The 21,371-nt window shown below is 35.8% G+C and overlaps 2 protein-coding genes across 3 annotated transcripts in view; both read right to left on the bottom strand.

The window, feature by feature from the left end:
• Positions 1-1,122: 1,122 nt before the first annotated feature.
• LOC128246813 (solute carrier family 12 member 9-like) lies at positions 1,123-13,025 on the bottom strand. The gene is made up of 12 exons (XM_052965267.1): positions 12,587-13,025; positions 11,495-11,629; positions 11,046-11,180; positions 9,221-9,369; positions 8,311-8,470; positions 8,005-8,145; positions 7,440-7,551; positions 5,935-6,092; positions 4,702-4,784; positions 3,571-3,695; positions 3,083-3,275; positions 1,123-2,596 (listed from the first exon to the last, which is right to left on the bottom strand). The coding sequence occupies exons 1-12, from the start codon at positions 12,876-12,878 to the stop codon at positions 1,436-1,438; spliced, it is 2,844 nt and encodes a 947-aa protein (XP_052821227.1). The 5' UTR covers positions 12,879-13,025; the 3' UTR covers positions 1,123-1,435.
• A 3,771-nt stretch (positions 13,026-16,796) lies between these two features.
• The window catches only part of LOC128246812 (solute carrier family 12 member 9-like), a 39,073-nt gene continuing 34,498 nt past the window's right edge, over positions 16,797-21,371 (bottom strand). For both annotated transcript variants that reach the window (XM_052965265.1, XM_052965266.1), the window contains 2 exons: positions 21,102-21,294; positions 16,797-20,667 (listed from right to left, as the gene is read on the bottom strand). In XM_052965265.1, coding sequence (XP_052821225.1) covers positions 19,510-20,667; positions 21,102-21,294 — 1,351 coding nt within the window. In that variant the 3' untranslated portion in view covers positions 16,797-19,509. The remainder of the gene's footprint in view (positions 20,668-21,101; positions 21,295-21,371) is intronic.

A 21,371-nucleotide genomic window follows, 5' to 3' on the forward strand; every position in this document is an offset into this window, starting at 1 on the left:
TTGCATAGAAATGCTCGTATTTAAAACCAGATAAAACTTGGGTGGATGGGGTTTCAACTTTCGCACACATATGCTATCGGTTAACTTTTTGTACTTTAATCAGATATCGTGTTTTGAATCAGCTCATTGCTTAGGTAAGTTAGCGTTTAATGTGGTACTATGAATTTGCGCTATTACGCTACACAAACATGCAAACAACGTAACCCCTTGTTTCCAGTATAACCTACAGTTTTTGGATTTTGATTAAAAACAATTCTAGTCAATGTAGCACTCCACACCAATTCAACTCGTGTACACTTAGCAGTTCAACCGTATTTTTAAAAGTTAAAAAAAAACATAACCAAGTCCGATAATACAGGTTTTGCTGTTTATAACTATTTATTCATTTATTTGTTGCCAGGTGGTCTTTTTTATTATTTTTTCTCAAGCGAGAACATTGCAGACTCTCAGGGCTTAACAAGAAGCAGACTGTCGCAAACTCGGTCCGCATATCCTCCGATTTAACACAAACTACATACTCACAGGTTTGATGATCAAGCTCTAGATAAGTTTTTTAGACAGCATGTGAAACTTTCAACTTCGCATCACAATAACGAAGCCACAAAAGGGCTTGTCAATGAAGAGTTTTTTGTGAATTATAGCTAGGTCAAGCGCTTGTGACGGAATGTTTGTAAACAAGGTAATTCAACAATTTTTAGACAGTACTTAATTCAGCCACTAGCGGCCGAAGTTGACCTTGTTCAAAATATTTTGACTACGGAAGCATTATATATAATATGAGTTTATATTTGCTAATTATCATTCAAGTCTTCGAGCCAGCCTTAGCAGATTGACTGTTCTAGCTATTCTCAAAATGTCTGATTGACAACTGCCGGTAACCATAATGAAGCTCTTCTGAAAACCTAAACATAAATGAACCGATAATATTTGCTAGAGGACATTGTGTCACAACAATATGTTAACATACAAAAAATATACTACAGCTAGCAACAATTTAATCTATTGGAAGTAATAAAAAAGAAGTATTTCAATAAATTGATATTGTCGTTGATGGAAATGTCATTCGCTTTAAAGTTTAAATACAAATATTAAGCATCGACCCTCACACACGGTAAAAGTATATACGATGTATATTTTCTTTATTAGCTTGAAATACATTAAAGCATAACGACAAAATAAAAAATAAAACATTCATGTACATGTATAAATAAATATATGGCCAAACATTGATGGAAAGTTATTTTTTAAACAGAAGACATTTCCATCATCTGCGCACAATCCGAATGTTGATACAGTAGTAAACATGTATCGCAAATAAAACTAATTTCACTTTGAAAGCTTCGACATCCACATAAAACGACATTCTGTCACAACAGCAATCGGTTGTCAGAAATGTGATGTCTTTAAAAACATGCAGTTAGTCCCTGTCTTTACATTAAAGTGTAGTCGAGGTAACAGGATGTATTCCATGTACAAACACCGTTGGCGGAAGGTTGTCCGATATTTCTTCCAACTGCGTAAGATATCGCTCGTAATCAACTCTATCTTCTGGAGGTCGGGGAAGGTACAAAAATGTCACCGCAGTTCTGTTTGAAGATGATACTATTGTTTGATTTATCGCCTGTAGAATGTCTGAGGAAATGGGGTTATAATCCTGCATGCGACTTTCTGAATAGTGGAGACTAAGATCAAAACTGTCTTTGGTGATCATGCCTGGGGCTATGGTTTCCCACGAGACAACCTGGATTTTTGCAGGAATGCGCAGCTGACGTAAATATATTTCAAGTTTATGTTCCTTGTTGTTGTCATTTTCGGAGAGTGAGTTAACAAATAAGAAGACTCTCAGACTTGCTCTAGATTTCCAGCCTGGGACCATGTTTATGATACAAGCTAGCTGAAGTAGGAAGAGACATGTGTTGTCGAAATAACTTGACGTTTCCGGTCGGAAGAAGTTTACTGGCCACACATCAATAAACAAAGTCCCCTTTGACGATTTCATTGCCTCTTTATCAAGCTGATGGAAATGACGACACAGCATCACGTTCTTGTGCAGTTTTAGTGAATCAGCAATCATCTTCACATACTCGGTGCCAGTCAAGTCTTTGTCCCCTTTTCTTGTTCCCCTGAAAATCTCCCCGGCATCGAACAGCTGTCCCGCATTTGACACCGCTCCGAAAATCCGCTTCCGTTGATAACGAAACTTGGCCAGTGCATCTTCCGCCTTGTGATTATCATAAAACCCAAAACACACAGTATTTGTTTTCAGACCACCAATTCCAGCTGAGCGTATCAAGTAATAGAGACCGTCGCATACCGTTCGAGCCAGAGTCAGTTCAACAAAAGCCTTAATCTGTAGCCTATCAACTAATTGCATCCAACGTAAATGCTCATCATTTAGTGGGTCATTTTCTTTGAAGTCATCAATATGACCTTTACGCACATGCCCTATGACGTATAGACCGCCTTTTTTGATATCGTTGATAAAGTCGATGAGCTGGGGCGACTGTTTGGGCCTCGATACCATCAGAAGGATCTGTGGCCGCCAGTACTTGACGTGGGACTTTCGGATGTCCAACATCAGTAAGTATTTGCGAACCTTAAATAGTTTTACAATGAACTGTATTGTTTTCAATAGTGTGTTTTATTCCATGTAGCTATTTAAGGTAAACCCTGAAAACCTTAAGATTTAAATTCACTTATATGTTGAGTCTGAGTTTGAGACTTAAGAATCAGTTGCAAATATTTATTTTATTGTACAATCGTTATTCACGGAGCATACATGGTAAAACTACTGCAAATACAATATGTAACATTTATTTACAAAGGTCAAGTCAAAACCAGTTCCATTAAACATATTTTATGACACTTGAGAATACGCATTTCTGAGTCCGAATCAGACTAAACGAGTGGATATGAGCTCAGTGGTAAAGATTCCAGCTTTGGTAAGAAATAATTTGTGTTCGACTGCATTCAACATACATTTCATCGGAAAAAAACATATTTGTATTTGCATCTTTTCAGGTAGGGTGGAAAAACATTTATTATTCCTAAATGGTTCAATTAATTCGTTAAACGTATTTACCTGATGGAAAATCAAGGCCTGACTTATAGATCCCCACTGGCTCGGCACGGAGCGCAGGTGGAGAACTATGATCAACACCAGCATGATGATGATCGCCACTGACGTGTAGATGGAGGATATGAAGAAACACATCACCATACTTCCCAGCAAGCCCAATAGGGAAGTGTGCCAGCTGAAGTACTTGAACGTTGGCCTGAAAATAATTATAAACCAGAACGCCTAACACATATACAAATAATAATGTAGTGGGGGTTTTCATCTTATTTGGATGGCTAGCCATTTAATAAACTTTATTGTTAAGCCAAATATCCAATTGTTCAGATGAAACCAGTCTATTTTTACGTCAGATGTCTACCTTGTTTAATTTGTATAGCAAACTTTTGTGTCATACGGAGCTCCTCGGCCATTTTTATCGAAAACAACATCGGATTGTTCTCGATATAATGGCCGAGGAGTTCCGATTGACTTTGGGGTAAGTTCCGCCTCACCTGAAATTTGGTGCAGAGGCGAGATCCAGGGCTACACATGCGAGGTTGGTAGAGGCGTAGGAAAGCAGAAAGAACACGGTGGTTGGCGGGGCTATCAAGTTTAGGGAGCCAATCAATAGTACCAGCTGAAGTATGGATGTGAAATATGTGAGTTGGAGATGCCTGGTGACTTCATAATTTTTTGGTATCAAATGAAAGGGTTTTGCCACTGGCACCGGATTTTCAAATAAAAACTAATAAATCCAATACAGACTGTACAAAGTGCACATTTATGAAAAAGATTTAGTTTGAAATCATTAAAAAATATAGATTAAAAAATAGAGCTGAAAATCCGGTACCAATGGATTTGCAGACAAAAAAATACACCTACAATAATAAAATAATAAGTAAGCCTGACTTAAAAGATGACAAAATAGGTCATTTTGCGCCCGATTTCAGCTGAAAAAAGCAATAATAATTAATGATCGTGAATCAATTTCCTTTCACATAATATCATGAGTTTATGAGGTCCCCAGGTAACACAATTGAACATTATCTTTTGGTAACGATGTTTTACAGAACGGAACGGAAAAGAGTGCATCAACACTTGTTCCGTTCCTATCCGTGAGAAAAGAGCTAGCCCTTTTCAATTTGATCAACAGGCAGACCAACTATAACAGTTATTAAAGCCGACACATAATGTCAATGACAACATAAAAATCAGTTGGATATGAGTATATATATAATTATGTTTCAGTACTGTCAAAGGAGAACGTTTCTACATAACGAAGAACCGTCGCCGACAGCAAGGCTATCACAATACCTTGAAAAAAATACAGACGACTTGATCTGAAAAAGAAAATGACTTTATATATCTCCTAAGGCGAAAACAATATGAAGTGAGTAAGACATTTAATGCCACAGTTTCATGTGACTGATTAAAAAATGACTGCGCACAATTTCATTTGATTCGTCCAGAAATTAATTGTTACGGCTAAGGTATTTTCATGTTACAGGAAATTGCAATCTCGGAGTTCCATGTATTTAAAAAGTATGTTTTGGCTACCGACAAACTTTCTGTTTAAATAGTTTATAATTGTACGAAAGCAGAATTCCAAATCAAAACAGTACTTTTATCAAATATGTATGTACCTGTGCAAGCACCCAAGAAATCAGCACAGCAACATACGGGTTACCTCCCTTCGTAGTTTTCGTGGCTGGGTTTAACACCTTTCCTGGAAAAAGAACGGTTACTAAATCTGTTTTTGTTCTAAGTCAACATATTTGCTGTACAGAAATATAAAATGTGTAAGTCAATGCCCTTTTATTTTTTTCTTAAAGTAATCAAGCTTGACTAATTATTTCGGTTCTACTAACCTAAAAGCTAGTCATTTTGGCAAGAGCTCTTATATAACTGAGGCCTCGATGAGGTTCCCTGGTCCGACTGCGAGGATGGTGGTGAATATCCCCTTTCATTATTTTTTAAGGCCCTAGTTTATAGAATGTCTGGCTGTTAAACCCCCAGCTATGCATAGCCTGTTACTTACCCTTGTGTCACAGCAGGTTGCGAAATTTCCTATGCATTTTGCCATTGGCTTATTGCTTATAAGTCTGTTTTAAAGTAAATGCTTAGAGAGAACAATACCCATAGTATATAAAGTAATACATTCAGTTCTTCTAACCAAATTATTATTCGTTTGTCCACATGAGGATCCCTAGCTTGTCAGCGAGTGTATTGCCATTTTTACCTTAAACAGACCAACAGGTTGACTTATTTAACAATTTAAAAACTTATCACTCTTTTTTGTTTATGATATATTTTCAATCGGTTTAATTAATACATCAGCTCTGCATATTGTTTATGTGTATTAGTGAGACAATGCTATTATCTACTCGAAAAGAGTCAACCCTAAATGGCCCTGAGCCAAAAAATAAATACGCAGGAAATGGCCCCTATTGAGTCACCAGTGCAATTTACAGGAGATGCACAGCAGGATATTATCATCCCAAACATTCCTTTAACTAGGCCTTTAAAATATAAAAACAAAAAGCATACACTGTGTGTACAGATTAAAAAAACAACCTTGGAATATGTACGTACGTAAAAGCCCAGTAAAAGGCTTATATTGTTTTAACTGTAAACAAATTATATGATTTTTTGATGATCATAAAAGTAAAACAATAAACACATTAATGCATTTTATAAAACAAAAATTGACATATATCAATTGAAAACCTATATTGTGCTCCTTTAAGCAATAACGTAAGATAAACTCTATTAAAACAAAATGTACCAATACCAAACCACCACTTACAAAATAGCTGGTCATTACCCATCCTCAAATAACTCTAATTAAAACTATATATCATCAAAACCATTCTCACCAAACAGGTGATCATTAGCCAGGGCCTCCAATATTCTTGAGGCCCCTATGAGGTTCCCTAGAGCGGCTGAGAGGGTTGTGGCAAATATTCCAATCAGGACAAAGCCACTCCACCAGTTGATATCCTGGAGAAACAGATAGTTGTTGATCAACAGGTCTCTGAAATATAGGATTTTTTGTTATGGCACAAGAGTGCAAAACAAGATCATTTCAAGTGGATTACAATGTCTTTCCATTTGTATCCCTCTTTCGATCATAGAACATTATTCCACAAAAGTCAAAGCCATATTAATAGGCCTTGCTACATATTACGCGTTTGACGACGGGTAACATTAGACCGTGCACTTTGTTTAATGTAAATATTCTGTGTTTTTTTTTAATTTATGGATGACACTGACTCCTCCACCCTCAACGCAATTGTTGAAAATAAATTATTCAATAAAGCTTAAGTCATAGCTTGAAGCACAACTTTGCATTTAAGAACATCTGTATCTAAAATGTTAAGGTGAAGGCAAAAGAAACAGACTTATACAACAATTATATACTTGCGTTCCACATACCTCAAGCTGGACCCGTCACGTGGGTGGAAGGTGTAAATCAGGTATAGAACATGCAGCATATAACTGCCAAGAGTTTAATCAAATGCAATAATACAATGAAACTTACAGGGACAAACCTAGTAGTGGAAAACTCAAACATTTACCCTGTTATGGGGCACAATGCAAGGGCCCAAACGATAGACACAAACACATTAACATCATATACACAAATACAACACCAAAAACAAACTTAGACCACATACGTAAATACAAACACCTCAAATAAACCATACTCTCACCAAAATTGCTTTACCTTTAAATGATAAAACAGTCAGTGAAACAAGTGAAACAAAACACAAACGACCTGAAATGGTGTAAACCGTATTTTTTTTTCATACTGAATACTGTACAAACCTGGAACAGAAGCTTCCATCGAGGAAGACGAGAACAAAGTAGGTGCAGAACGTGCAACATACGGCCGTCAGGGTTCCATCCAAGATTTACTTGCTAAACTTTATACTCTAGATTGTATAAACATTGAACTGGAGCCTTGAACGAAGATGAAGAGTACACGGTAGGTGCATCACATGTTACAAACGGCTGACAAGCTTCCCCTTGAAATAAACTTGTTTGAACCCAAGACTGTATAAACCTGGAGCAAGATCCTCCAACATGGATGACAAGTGTGGAGCAAAACGTATAACATTCGACCGGCTGGGTTCCTTTCGGGATTAACTTGTTAACGCTCAAGACTGAATAAACCTGGGGCAAGGAGAACAACATAAATGCTGTAAGTGTAACATTTGACCGCGAAGGTTCGCTGCGGGGTTAAGTCTTGAGACTGTACAAACTTGGAGTAAGATCATCCGACAATGATGACAAGTTCGAAATAGGTGAAGAACGTCTAATATTCGAACGCCAGGGTTCCCTTCGGGATTAAATTATTAACATTTTAGACTGTACAAACCTGGAGCAAGACCCTCCAACAAGAATGACGAGAACGAAATAGGTGCAGAACGTAAAACATACTGCCGCCAGTGTTCCCCTCGGGATTGACTTGCTAGGATCCTTCAGCTCACCTGAATTAAAAACAAAAGAATCGTATATGACTTGCCATTTAGTACAAAAATGTATAGATTGAGATTAGGCCTTTGTAACTGTTCCGTAACGACTTCATAGCCTTTTGTTTCAAATGGCATCGAAGGTAATATTATTTGAATCTCATGACACATTCGTTTTCAGAAAAGAAGAATGTATTCACGTTTCGGTAAAATGTTTGACATTATTAGGTTGAACTAATTGTTGACCTCGCTCATAGTTCCGGTTAAACTGATTTAGAGAATTGCAAAGAAAGTGTCAAGGTCCATCACAATTATAATTCATACATTGCCAAATGTTATGATCAACCCTGACATGTGGGTCCCGTTCATGATTCCGTTAACGATGCTTTAAGGTATAACAAATACTGACTCAATGTTCAACACACTTTTTATTCGTACCAAACAACAAACAACATGTTATACTTAATATACCTGACACGTTGGCGCCATTCATAATTCCGGTTACGCTGCTGAAAAGAACAGCGAAGACAGTCTCAAAGTTCATCACTTTTCCCGTGCTGTAATCTACCTGGAAGGAGTCGACGTCCACTCCGGAGGCGTTCGTGTAACGCACTGAAGAACAAGTATTTTATTGATACAACATACCTATGAAGCTTTATGATTGTATTTGCAATAATCTTGGAGCTTTGACACATTTTTTTTCAAATCATTCTAAATTAGACAATTAGTCGAATGCTAAGAAGTCTAAGCTTTTTTTTTCAGTCATAGACAACTTACAGAAGGCGTTTTGGTGGAATGTTTTCGACCTGAGACCCGTGTAGTTGAATGTAACATCAGAGGAATTGAAGCGTGTGTTCTCCCTTGGAATCCCTATTGCCCTCTCTTTGTTCTCCGCAAACACACTGATGCACACGGACAGTGTGCACACAATTGTGATCTTGAAAATAAAAATGTGTCTGTATGTTTAATTTCGATACCAAAGTTTACAACGTTGTGCGGCATAGTGAACATACAATTGTACAGAGAAACCCTGGCACTATTTATGCGTATTAATATATAGCTCTTAAACACGTGCAGGTCCCCTATTTGACAGCCCATCAGAAGTTAGAAACTCTGGATTTAAAGTCAAGTGTTTTATCACTGAAACACTTGCATATTAGATACGTCAAATATAATAACAACACTTTAAGAGTCATATGATCCCTGCTGTTTAAGCATGGCATGCATTTTGAACAAGCTTTGTTGAGGACCTTTTTCATAATATAAGTTACGGGGTCACGTACTAATCCCGTCTGTCATTTATTCATCGGAATCGGACAATAGACGCCATTTTGGTACGATATATATTTGGTGACCTAATATGGAAAATTACTGGGTCACCGCGTGACCAGTTCTGGCCCAATGGCGTTGCGTCATTTATTTTGGAGGCGTGATATATATACATATTTATAATATCTTTCAAAATGCTTGCCTGTTGTTGCAAGCTAAACAAGGGTCACAGCTTGACAATTATTAAGGCCAGACTTACCTAGCATATGTGCTTTGACTTTGGCAGCATGTATGCAAGTTCACATAAAGCTCTTGACTGTTTTAAGTAATGGTCAAGGTCAAGGTTAATGAACAATGAGGTCAAGGCAAGGAACGACATCAAGGCTGAACCAATACCTTGTCGAAATAAAAACCTCACCAATAAGATGACGGAGAGTGTTTTTGCAAACATGGACCCGCTGACCATGCAGACCAGCAGCATGATAAGCATCACAACTGTCGTGTACAGATACTTCCACCACCCGTCCGTGTCCGTCGGCAAACCTGATGTCGCTGACACATACGTACCTGGACAGCGAAATGGATAAACATTAATCATCAATTTTATATTTATGTTTGTTCACTTTAAATCATAAACGAGGAAGAAAGTGGTCTTCTGGCATAGGTGTCCACCAGGGGAACCTCCTCTTGTCCTTTCATAAAGGACATCAGTAATAGTAGCTATCAAGGAAACAGACTTGAGTGTGATTTATATGAGCTTACAACTGTCATAACAACCGAGCTTAAAACATTATTATCAAATCAATAGTGTTTGGCTATTGTTCCATAATTCTGAAACTACAAACAGCGACAACACAAGCAATTATAGAGCAAATTGTTTTAAATGCTAATGCTTCATATACAACATTTTAGAGTACTAAGGACCAAACGCCAACGCTTGTTTGTTCTTGATTGAAAAGGGGGCATTAGTCGATAATTATTGAAAAAAGTAATGGGCATTTCTTTACATGTTGTAACTAGCAACATGTTTCCAAAATGTTATATGAATATCTTGAACGGGTTATTAGTTAAGGTTTTATTCGACGCCATTTCGCAGCCGATGACCACGACACTTTATCTATCTTTATATTTTATTTTCGATAAACAGACAAGCTAGGACAATTTCCACATGTCGCATTCATACGCATGGTAACGATACACAACCTATATATATTCAAAAGCATGAATGCAGCTTGTTTTAAAGTGTTTATAACAGAACTACGAACAAAAATCAATTGAATTTTATACTAACGAAATTAACACTCTCAAAACATGGAGTGTTTCTGATAATTAAAACATTGTGATTTTTAAAGATATTTGCCAGAGCCTCAAATAATTCTATTTTCCACACTTTTTGGTTCGTAAAACGATGCAACAATTATTAAATATGAGTAAGACTGATGTCAATATAAACCACTAAAACATAGAATAAAGAGTATTAACTGGCTGTTAATCAAACTAGCTCGAGATAATATACCCTTAAAGATTGTAACCTAGTCAAGTGAATATTGGATAACAAATGTTCAAGTTAGAGAGCGGTCAATGTAAATTTGGTCCACATTTGACAAATCAAGAGCCATAACTCTACAGTATAATCTTAGCAGTTGATCGAACTTAGTCTAGATATTGCAAATGCCCATAAACATTGTAAGGATTAGCGCAGGTGTGAGAGCAGAAACAATATATTAGTTCTATATTCGACAATTCAATGATCATAACTCCACAGTAACAAATAAGATATGGCTGTTGATTGAACGTGTTTTTGGAAACATTTTTCTTTTTTTCCCAAGACTGCAATTGATCCCCATCTAAACTTCCTTACTTGTACACAGGTCTATGAACATGAATGTAAAACAAAATGAATTTAACTTCCTTGTAAGGAGTTTGGTTCATGAATAATTTACGCGATGGAATTAGCAAAATATCATACGATCACAAAATTAAAACAATCTATAGCAATATTTTTAGATGACCTTATCTCACTATCTACCAGAAGCTCCTTATCTCTTTTCAGAAATAATCCTGCTTAGAAATACTGTCCTCATCAAAGTTTCCTTATCCGTCCAATGGTATATGATGACACATGTGTCTTATTAATAGCCACAGCTGTAGATGTAGCTTTATTTTGTGTCCTTACCATTGTTGATAATACATCTTTGAGCCACTTGGTACTCCATGATTACATTAGCCCAATCGAATCTCACCTCCTTGCGCGAAATTTTCCATGATCCCCTCCGTAAAACCAGACACGTACAGGGCACACGACAGAACGTTCGCCACAAAGAACAGAAAACCAATACTGCCGCCAAATTCCGGACCCAGGGCTCTGCTTATCATGTCTGGACGCGGGTTAAGGAATTGCAATAATGTTTATTAGAAAAAATTCAGCATTCTATCCCAAGATTATTTTTATTTCTTACATTTTGATAAGACAAACATGTGTATTGGGATATTGAAGCAAAAATTTAATTCACATTAGGAAAATAAATAAATTGTCTTATCAGCGGGACAATATTTAAATGATGATAACACAGTTCATAAACAAAGTACTCAGTTTTATACCGCATTAGCTTTCAAAATCCAGGTACATGTACATAAACATATAATGGATTATGTACAACATTTCAAAAGAAAATAGCTTTACAAAAGATACAATAGGCTCCACCCCCTTCCACCGCTCCATTGGTCGATATAGCACAAATACTTAACACTGTCAGCAACAGGATGAGGTAGGCCAACAACAGTTGGACAATGGTTAGTACAATACCCGCCTGGCCAATCACCAGTCCTGAAATAGATGGAGAGTTATAAATGGTAATGTATCTGAAATAATTTAAACTGAAATTTTGAATGAACAAGCCCCTATTATTACACAGTTCTTGCCAAAACATTCTTAAGCATGCTCTGGGGGTTTTCAAAAATCAAGAAATTGCGGCCACTGTATTTGTGTAGGCTATAAATGTGTTTCACATTAAGTGGACGTTGTAATGAGCACTATAAAACCCTTATTAGTGGGATATTGCTTGGCATAACATTCTTCAACAAGCCCTGATTTGCAAAATCAAGAATATATGCAAATTTCGACCACTGTAACAAAGTCACAAGCAGAATGAAATAGGACAGTAATATAGATGAAAAATCGGCACGACTTATCACAAGACCTGCAATGGAGATTCACTTACTGATCGCCTTTAAAAAAACAGATTTCGCAACCATGTGTATTCATTTTTTTTAAAAGTACATATCTTTGAAAGTTACCTCATTTTAACAACTCATACTTTTAAATATCTATTTTAACCAAAGTTCCGGTGTGTTTCTTATTGATGAGTCAATAATTACCATTGTACTATTGAAAAGCATATAAAACAACACGAATTCTTACCGACGAATACCAGGTATGATGGCTGAAGAAGAAGATTTTATTATCTGATAAGATCCATAGCATAGCAGAATTAACAAAAATGAATACTAATATACTGATACAGCAAGATGTCATCTGGCAGAGTAAGTTTACATAATATCTTCAAACAGCAATATGAGACTTACTTGAAGGAAGAATCTCATGTCGTACGGGAAAGAAAACATGTATTCGATTCAAAACATATGGGTAAAAGCACGTCAGAAATCAAAATCATATAAAATGTATGGGGTAATAATAATAGCATATACAATGTAAGCGGATTAATACAACAAAAGCATAAATACACACGCACTTAATAAGAATGACACACAAAAGCGTAAGTACCTATTCGAAGGAATAGAATGGTGCCAAACATGTTCAGGGCAATCGGGCAGAAGACTCCAGAAAACGTGTTCAGCGTTCTTCGCGAATTTTCTGTGTTATAAACGCCTTGTTTCTTCGCGTGCATCTTTTGCCTTGGAAGTTGCCAGACCATCGGGGAATGAATTAGGGGAACATCGTCACTGTTTGCTTGTCTATCGCCATCTGACACATTGATAGTTCCGTAGTTCTCATTAGTTCTGTATTCCGATCCGAGAACAGATCTCTCTTTGTCTCTATTCTCGTTCATGTTCATTATTGAAATCGTTCTTTTTACTGGATGTAAATTCAATTTTCACTGCTTTGATTTACAGATTTTTTTATACATTTTAACTCTATCTTAACACATTAGCCCGGTACCTTAAAAAACAATTCACTGAATAGTATAAACATCTAGTTTCATTACAAGTATACGACTCTATGCTGTCATACTCATGTGACTGTTTCACACGTTATAATGTACAGTGCGTTTAAAGTGACAGTCTTATTCAAAATCAATACATACAAATGTATAACAATCATGAATGTTGATTGATTAACATTTAACTTCTTACTAAATAATGCATTAACGTAAATTTATGATTTACTGATAACACGATTGTGACCACGTATTTTATAGCTGAAAATGCAAAAAAAAATTAAATGATTGGTGAATGCTAAAAGATTTACAACTATAGTCTCATAAGGTAAAAATAACGTGTTTTCTGCACTTTTCTGTCAAAATTAAACTTGGTTTCCTTTACAAGAACCATTATTTTCGACATTTATTTATCCTTTCTGGTATATTAAAACAATTGTATTAATTGTGGTAAATTTTATTTGGGAGTAAGAGTGCATCTTTAAAGGATGTTGATAATGAAGGACAAATCAAACGATTATAAACGGGGTTATCATATCTATTCTATAAATATAAACATAAATACTTGAATGCACAGTTTATCTATTTATGTTGCAAGTACAATTGATTAAAGAAGTGTCGAGTTGGTGAAATGTCGTTTCTGTGGCATTAATGTTCGAAATGTAAAAAGGGATCATTTTTAACATTAGTTGTTTCATTTTCCATTATTCAAGAACATTGCGTAAGATATCAATGTTTATCCTTGACCCCAGATGCACAACATCACATGCAGAATTACATCAGATGAAGACGTGCATCACATTTACATCCTTGTTTATCAGGTTCTTAAATGACTCCGATTCTGATTCTGTTTTAGGTGAGTGAAGCACTAATTCCATTTTTAGTATGTCATAACTTTAGGGATGCAAAGGAATGGCAAAATTGATTCGAATATTCGGTTATTATTTAAATCGAATATTCGAATATCCGATTGCCAAAATAAATATTTTAGAAGATTAGTCAAACTATTATTATTCGCTAAAGTACAAGCCAGTGCCTTTTTACCATTCTTCGTAGACGGTACCCGGCTACGTTGTACTTCCTCCAGCAACGCTCCCTCCCCTCGCCAACAAAAAAATAAATCAATATATAAATAAACCCAAGTTAATTTTAATTATAACGAGGGCCATAACTTGGCTTGGCACAGCAACAGACATGCTGATTAACCTTTCTGTTATGTTTTATGTATAATTATGGTTTATATGGGGTGACACAAGATACTATGCCTTTTATGCAATGTTTAAGTCACGTGGCATAACATCACTCGCATTGGAGTCAGCCGTACGCTTTTCATTAGGTGCTCAACTTCACAGACTGGTTAACATTTCAATAATGTTTAATGACTCTGGTTTTGCATTTGGAGATACGCGCTACACAAGTTGTGTTTTTATGACGGACACGGGCAAATACACCCCACCCCCGCACACACAGATTAAAATATCCGGAAACCGGCAATTTCAGTCATTTTATGGGACCCATGTTAATGTTAGTGATATACTTATTAGTTATTGACGCCCTACACAAGTTGTGTTTTTATGACGGACACGGGCAAATACACTCCAACCCCGCACACACAAATTAAAATATCCGGAAACCGTCAGTTTCAGTCATTTTATGGGACCCATGTTAATGTTAGTGATATACTTATTAGTTAACGAAGCAAAGTTAGTTATTGAAGTAAAATTAGTTATTGAAGTAGAACGTCTTCGTACACTATCTTTAATTAAGAGGATAATATAGATAGTGCAATCTTTTAAACTGAATAAACATTATGCAAATAAGAGCAAGTCTGATAAAAGTTTACTAATTACATGTATTTACTTTCACGTTGTATACTCTCAACATAATGTTTCATGGGGAACATGCATCAGAAGACAGCATGGTTTTACATTTTCAGCCAATGACATTGCAGATAGGCAATCATAAAGACCTATGTTTAATCATTTGAATTTAATCTTGATTGATAGATTGATCGATTGATTGATAGATTGCTGTCATCTAGCTATTACTTAAACAATATTCTGCAATAGGGAAACATTTCAAATGTACCGTTAACGGCGTTGAAATGCTGTAGCGACAAGCGTGATTTTAGTCTATTGCAATTATGTTCACATGCAATATATTTTGAGTGACCCCAAAATGTATACGACAAGTGACTGTCATTTCCTAAGAATAGGTAACGTAATTTTATATTTGTTTGAATAAAATGGAATAGTTTAATTACAGGGACGGATAAACCTATGTGTATTAGGATAAATGAACATTGCTTTCATCTCGAAAGTTTATTGCTAGTGTAATTTTTAGTAAATAAATTGAAACGTGAAATTTAATATCAACTCTTTTTCATGATCTGCGTTATTATCTATAATTATCTATTCCACTCGGTTCCTCGCCAAGATTATATTAAGATTATTTGGCCTGCTTTCAAACTTCGTTGCAATCTAATGAACGTTTTTAAATCAAGTGCTCTTTCAGTTCGCACTATTTTCAACCGTATAACATCATACGTCCCAGTTTGTACCTCCGGCGCATTAATTCTTTTAACATGTCATGTCAAAACGTAGATTTGACAATTCCTGATTTCGATGTGTGGTACTTAAGCATGTCCGGTCTACAGCTTAAAAAAACGGAAAACAATACGACCTCTGCAGAGGCTAAACCCCCCTCCCCTCCCTAGTCGGCCGGGAAACGCCAGACAATTTATATATTAACTGTGGCCATATTGTTAATATTTTGATGGATTGTATTGCATTTTCTTTTCTCGAGTCATAAAGACTTTCAGCACATAATATTGAGTGGCAAATCATCTAGGAAAATGTATCATTACATCTTAACATGTTGGGACCAATTGTTGGGATTTTATTTTAACAACATGTGACCGTAACGTAAATCTTTTTTGTAATCCTCGACAACAATTATCTAGATTGTAAAATAAAATATCTTTTTATTCTAAATGCGTTTGAATAATTCATGAATTAAATAAATATGACTATGTAGTGGTACTCATGTATTTTATTGTTTATGTATTTTGCGTGTCGCAAAGTTTACACCCGAATTTTTTGGTGGGTGCAATGGTTATGATATTAACATATTTATTTATTAAACCCCGCTTCAAAAAGTGCAACGGGTGCAATATGTAACAAGATGGACTACACTTGTTGGACTAATTAAATGTTTCGTCTAAAATTAATATAATAATAATTTCGTTTGCACATGCTATAAGATCGTGCTAATTGATCGATGGGTCTGTAATATGTATTCGCGAATCATGCAAGCTAAATTAATCTGATAATTTAAATTTTCAAACTTGTCATTGTCTTTAGTTGACTATTATACATCAAATTGTTACACCATATAGGAAATAGGCATGTCACCCGCCCGTCATGTTTTTGTCCAGTCCATATCTTTCTCAGTCATGGTCATATTTTGAAATTATTTGGCAGAAGTTACCACCATAGCATACATATGTGTCACGCACAAGACCCGTGTCAAGGTCTATGTCACAGCAACCTTCTAAACTTAGTTTGTCTTGCGGTATATGCCTAACAGCTAATAGTTGGTGTCCATTCTATATGGCACACCATGTAGCGACCGCCATAGCATGAGAATGTGTCGCACGAAAGACCCGTGTTCCTACCTTAAAGCTTAGAGACAGATTCCCCATAAAAGGGCAATGCCGGCGCTCTGTGAATTATACATAAAGTTCAATGATGTAAGTACCAAATGGTATATTAACAGATTTTTATAAAACACAAAACAAAAACTTTAGGATGGGATTGCAGTTTTATTGCCGGCGCATGCTTCATCATAAAGCAAACAGTGTTCTTCCAAATAATCAAAGCAGAAAATCATGCGTATATTAAATAATGTATTGTATTCTGGTTGAAAACAGAGATAAATTACAAGCTTAAGAATAGTTCTTAAAGCTACATTTATAATTAAAGATTTAATTTGATGCTGAAGTGACAGCAGACTAAACTTTCAAAAGAGAGAAAAATATCAAAATGATTTTGCGCTGATAAAACCCGAAAAATATCAGCTTTATTTCACTGATTAAATTCCATAATCCACCAGAAAGCTTATTATAAAAAAAGATATGTTTAGAGACATATACATTTTTTCATTTAAGACGACAAACAGTAATTTCATCATCAACAAAAGGATAGGCTTTGAAAGTATTTCATTATCATATTGTAGGCTACCATTTAAACTGTATTTAAAGCATGAGAATGAAAAATATAAAAATAAATGATGTTCTACATGAAAATGTCAAAGGCACACAGAATTGCAGTGTAGGATGTACAATAAATATTACCCCATGGTGTAGTTAGTGCAAAATAATTATTATTACATGACATGATAAGTGTACAATAAATAAAATCACATGACATAGTAAATGTACAATAAATATCAACCCATGGCATAATAAGAGAACAATGAATATAAGCCCATGGCATTATGAGTGAATGAGGAATCTAATGACATGACATAACTAGTGTACAATGAATATAATCCCATGTTGTTATGAGTGAACAATGAATAAAATTCCATGGCATTATTAGTGTACAATTAATATAAACCCAGGGCCAAATTTGTGTACAATAAATAGAAGCCCATGGCATAATTTAGTGTACAATAATAATAATCCCATGGCATAATAAGTGTACAATGAAAATAAGCCCATGGCATTATAAGTGTACAATGAAAATAACCCCATGGCATTATAAGTGTACAATGAAGATAAACCCATGGTATAATGAGTGTACAATAATAATAATCCCATGGAATAATGAGTGAACAATGAATATTATCCCCATGGCATTATAAGTGTACAATGAAAATAAGCCCATGGAATAATGAGTGAACATGAATACAACTCTGTGGCATATATACATTTCAAAATAAACATGCATATTCGCTCTTCTTAACAAAACTTTCATCAATTAAATCTTTACATATACAGAGAACATCTGACAAGGTAATTTATGGCAACAAGAAAGACTAACTGACAAAATACAACAATCACTGAATTACACAGACACCATCAGTTTTCATAGGACACATAAATCATACAGAAATTATGAATATTTAAACATTATCCATTAATCAATGCAATAGACCCACAAGTGCAAATATTATATTATTATGTAAAACAAACAAGTATACAGGAAAAAGTATGGAAATCTTGTAGCCACTTTAATCTCCTTTGTCCAATCTTATAATGTTTTACAACTTTGAGTATTTTATCATGGCAATACAGTCAAACCCTGTTGACTCGAACTCGCTTGGCTCGAAATGGATGTAAAGGATTTATTTTTTTAATATGGAAGGTTAGCATTCCAGCTTGGTTTGAATTCCCCGAGGCTCGAGGTATTTTCCGCTGGTCCCTAGGACTTCAAGCCAATGGGGTTCGCCTGTATGTTAAATTACCAAGACAAAATTACAGCAGTCATTGGACTTTTGATTCAACAAGCCAGAATTCTTATTCCGGCACATGCCATAATGTATGTTCTCGTGTCCCATAAAATATATTGATTTAGCTTTATGTTGGCGCTTTTTTAACTGTGGAATTTGTGGCCACGTAGCTGTTAATAAGAAAAAAATCAAAGGCTTATATTTGTTCATCTGTATTCATATCATATGCTTTTTTTATTTGATTATTCAAGTCAAATGTGTTCAACAACATATAAATTATTTAAAAAAAAGAATATTTCCATCAACCTTAATGTATAGTGTCGGCCTTTAAACACTCCCACAAGGTAGGCAGGGGCGTAGCTTTGCCTATTAAAAAGTATAGGCCCACTTGGTAGGGGGGTTTGGGGGACCTCCCCCGGGATTTGTTTTTACTCCAGATCGAATATGGTGCGTTTTAGCTTATATCTGGAGTAAAATTATAATGCACTTCACTAAACTTTATTGTTGTCTTGCTTATGATGTACAATAACAGGACTGAAATACAAAACTTATTAGAAAAAACATGCTTAGTTAACATGTAGTGTTCACTTGAATGTTAATTAAGCTGTCACCCCTTACCTTTCAGTTATTATTGCAGATTTGGACGTTTTGTATTTTTCATTTTTGGAAAAGAAGTGTAGGCCCGGGCCTACCGTGCCTATTGGAGCTACGCCGATGGTAGGAGCACATAATTTGAATGTATATAATTATTATCATCTAGACTAAATTTGATGAATAAAGAAAAAAGTGATATATATATATATATATATATAGATACACATGTATAAATAATTATTACACAAACCATAATTGCAAGAAAAATTGCTAGAAATTTGTTCATTAAATCAGAAGGCATTTCCACCAAACACACTGAATATTAATATCATAGTAAAATAATTTTCTCATCTTACGGACCTCAAAAGAATTTACTCAAAGTTTGTTATCAATATCAACCGACATTTAGTGCCTTGGAACATCAAATCAACTGAGATACGAAGTAAATTTTCTTAAATTGCAACTAGTCCCCTGCCTATCATTAAAGCGTAGTCGATGTCACCGGATGTAAGCCATGTACAAACACTGTGGGTGGAAGATTGTCCGAAAGTCCATCCAACTGCGCGAGGTACCGCTCGTAATCAACGTTCTCTTCTGGAGGTCGCGGGAGGTACAAAAATGTCACGGCAGTTCTTTTTGAAAACGACACAATTGTTTTATTTATCGCTTGAAGAAAGTCTGTGGAAATGTGGTTATATTCTTGCATGCGACTTTCGGAATAATTGACACTGAGATCAAATTCCTTTGAAACCATGCTTTGAGCGATGGATTCCCATGAAACAACCTGGATTTTGGCATTAATTCGTAGCTGACGTAAATAGTTTTCTAGTTTGTGCTCTTTGTTCGTCGCATTTTCGGAGTGTGCGTTGACAAATAGGAAAACTCTAAGGCGTGCTTTAGATTTCCAGCCAGGGACCATGTTGATGATGCAAGCAAGCTGAAGTAGGAAGAGACATGTGTTGTCAAAATAACTTGCAGTTTCTGGTCGGAAGAAGTTCACAGGCCAAACATCAATAAACAAAGTCCCCTTTGTTGCTTTAATGGATTCTTTATCAAGCTGATGGAAATGACGACAAAGCATCACGTTCTTGTGCATTTTCAGTGAATCAGCAATCATCTTCACATACTCTGTACCAGCCAAGTCTTTATCGCCATTTCTTGTCCCTCTAAAATTCTCCCCGACATCTAATGGCTGCCCTGTATGTGAAACCGTTCCGAAAAAGCGCTTTCTTCGATAATGGAACTTGGCCAATGCGTCCTCTGGCGTGTGATTATCGTAAAATCCCAGACACACAGTATTTGTCTTTAAGCCTCCAATCCCTGCAGAGCGTATCAAATTATGAAGCCCGTCGCATATCGTCCGAGCAAGGGTCAGTTCAACGAAGGCCTTAATCTGTAGTCGATCCACTAACTTCATCCACCGGAGGTTTTCCTCATACAATGGGTCGTTTTCTTTGAAGTCGTCAAGGTGACCTTTACGTACATGCCCTATGACGTATAAACCACCCTTCTTGATATCGTTGATAAAGTCAATGAGTTCTGGAGATTGTTTGGGTCTCGAGACCATCAGAAGAATCTGTGGACGCCAGTACTTGACATGGGACTTTCTGATGTCCAACATCAGTAGGTATTTTCGTACCTTAAGAAAATTAAAACATACGTATTGTTATATTGTCTTCAATGATAGTTTTTATTCCATCAAGCTATTTAATGTAAGTTCTCAAACATAAGTTTTAGTTAAGAGCCAAACTAGGTTAAACTCCAACAGATTTAACCAGGCTTTTCTTAAGATTTTCAGCTGGTGATTCTGTGTTCCATATGTTTATCAAATCAGGGTCATTATATGGGCTACCAGTATTTGGGTTTGACTGCAATAATGTTAATTTTGGGGGTCCTTGGGACACATATTTTATTCAAAATGAGAGTTCCTAGCTTTAATTTCGAGTCAAAGACTCAGCTTTACTGCATCTCTGTATTTAAATCATAACAGACACTACTTTATCCGGTCATTGCTGAATGTAAAAATAGTGTTGAAAAAAATAATACTGAAATGATTAACCCTTAAGAGCTTACCTGGTGAAAAATCAAGGCCTGACTTATAGATCCCCACTCGCTCGGTACAGATCGAAGATGGAGAACTATGATCAACACTAGCATGATGATGATTGCCACGGACGTGTAGATAGATGATATAAGGAAACACATCACCATACAACCAAGCAAGCCCAACAAGGAAGTATGCCAGCTGAAGTACTTAAACGTTGGCCTGAAATTATAATTGTGGACAGTTTAAGTGGTATGTAACCTTCAATGAAGTCTAATGGTGTTACCTAAAGAGTGTTG

Source organism: Mya arenaria, chromosome 9, assembly GCF_026914265.1.
Source record: "Mya arenaria isolate MELC-2E11 chromosome 9, ASM2691426v1".
Taxonomy (NCBI): domain Eukaryota; kingdom Metazoa; phylum Mollusca; class Bivalvia; order Myida; family Myidae; genus Mya; species Mya arenaria.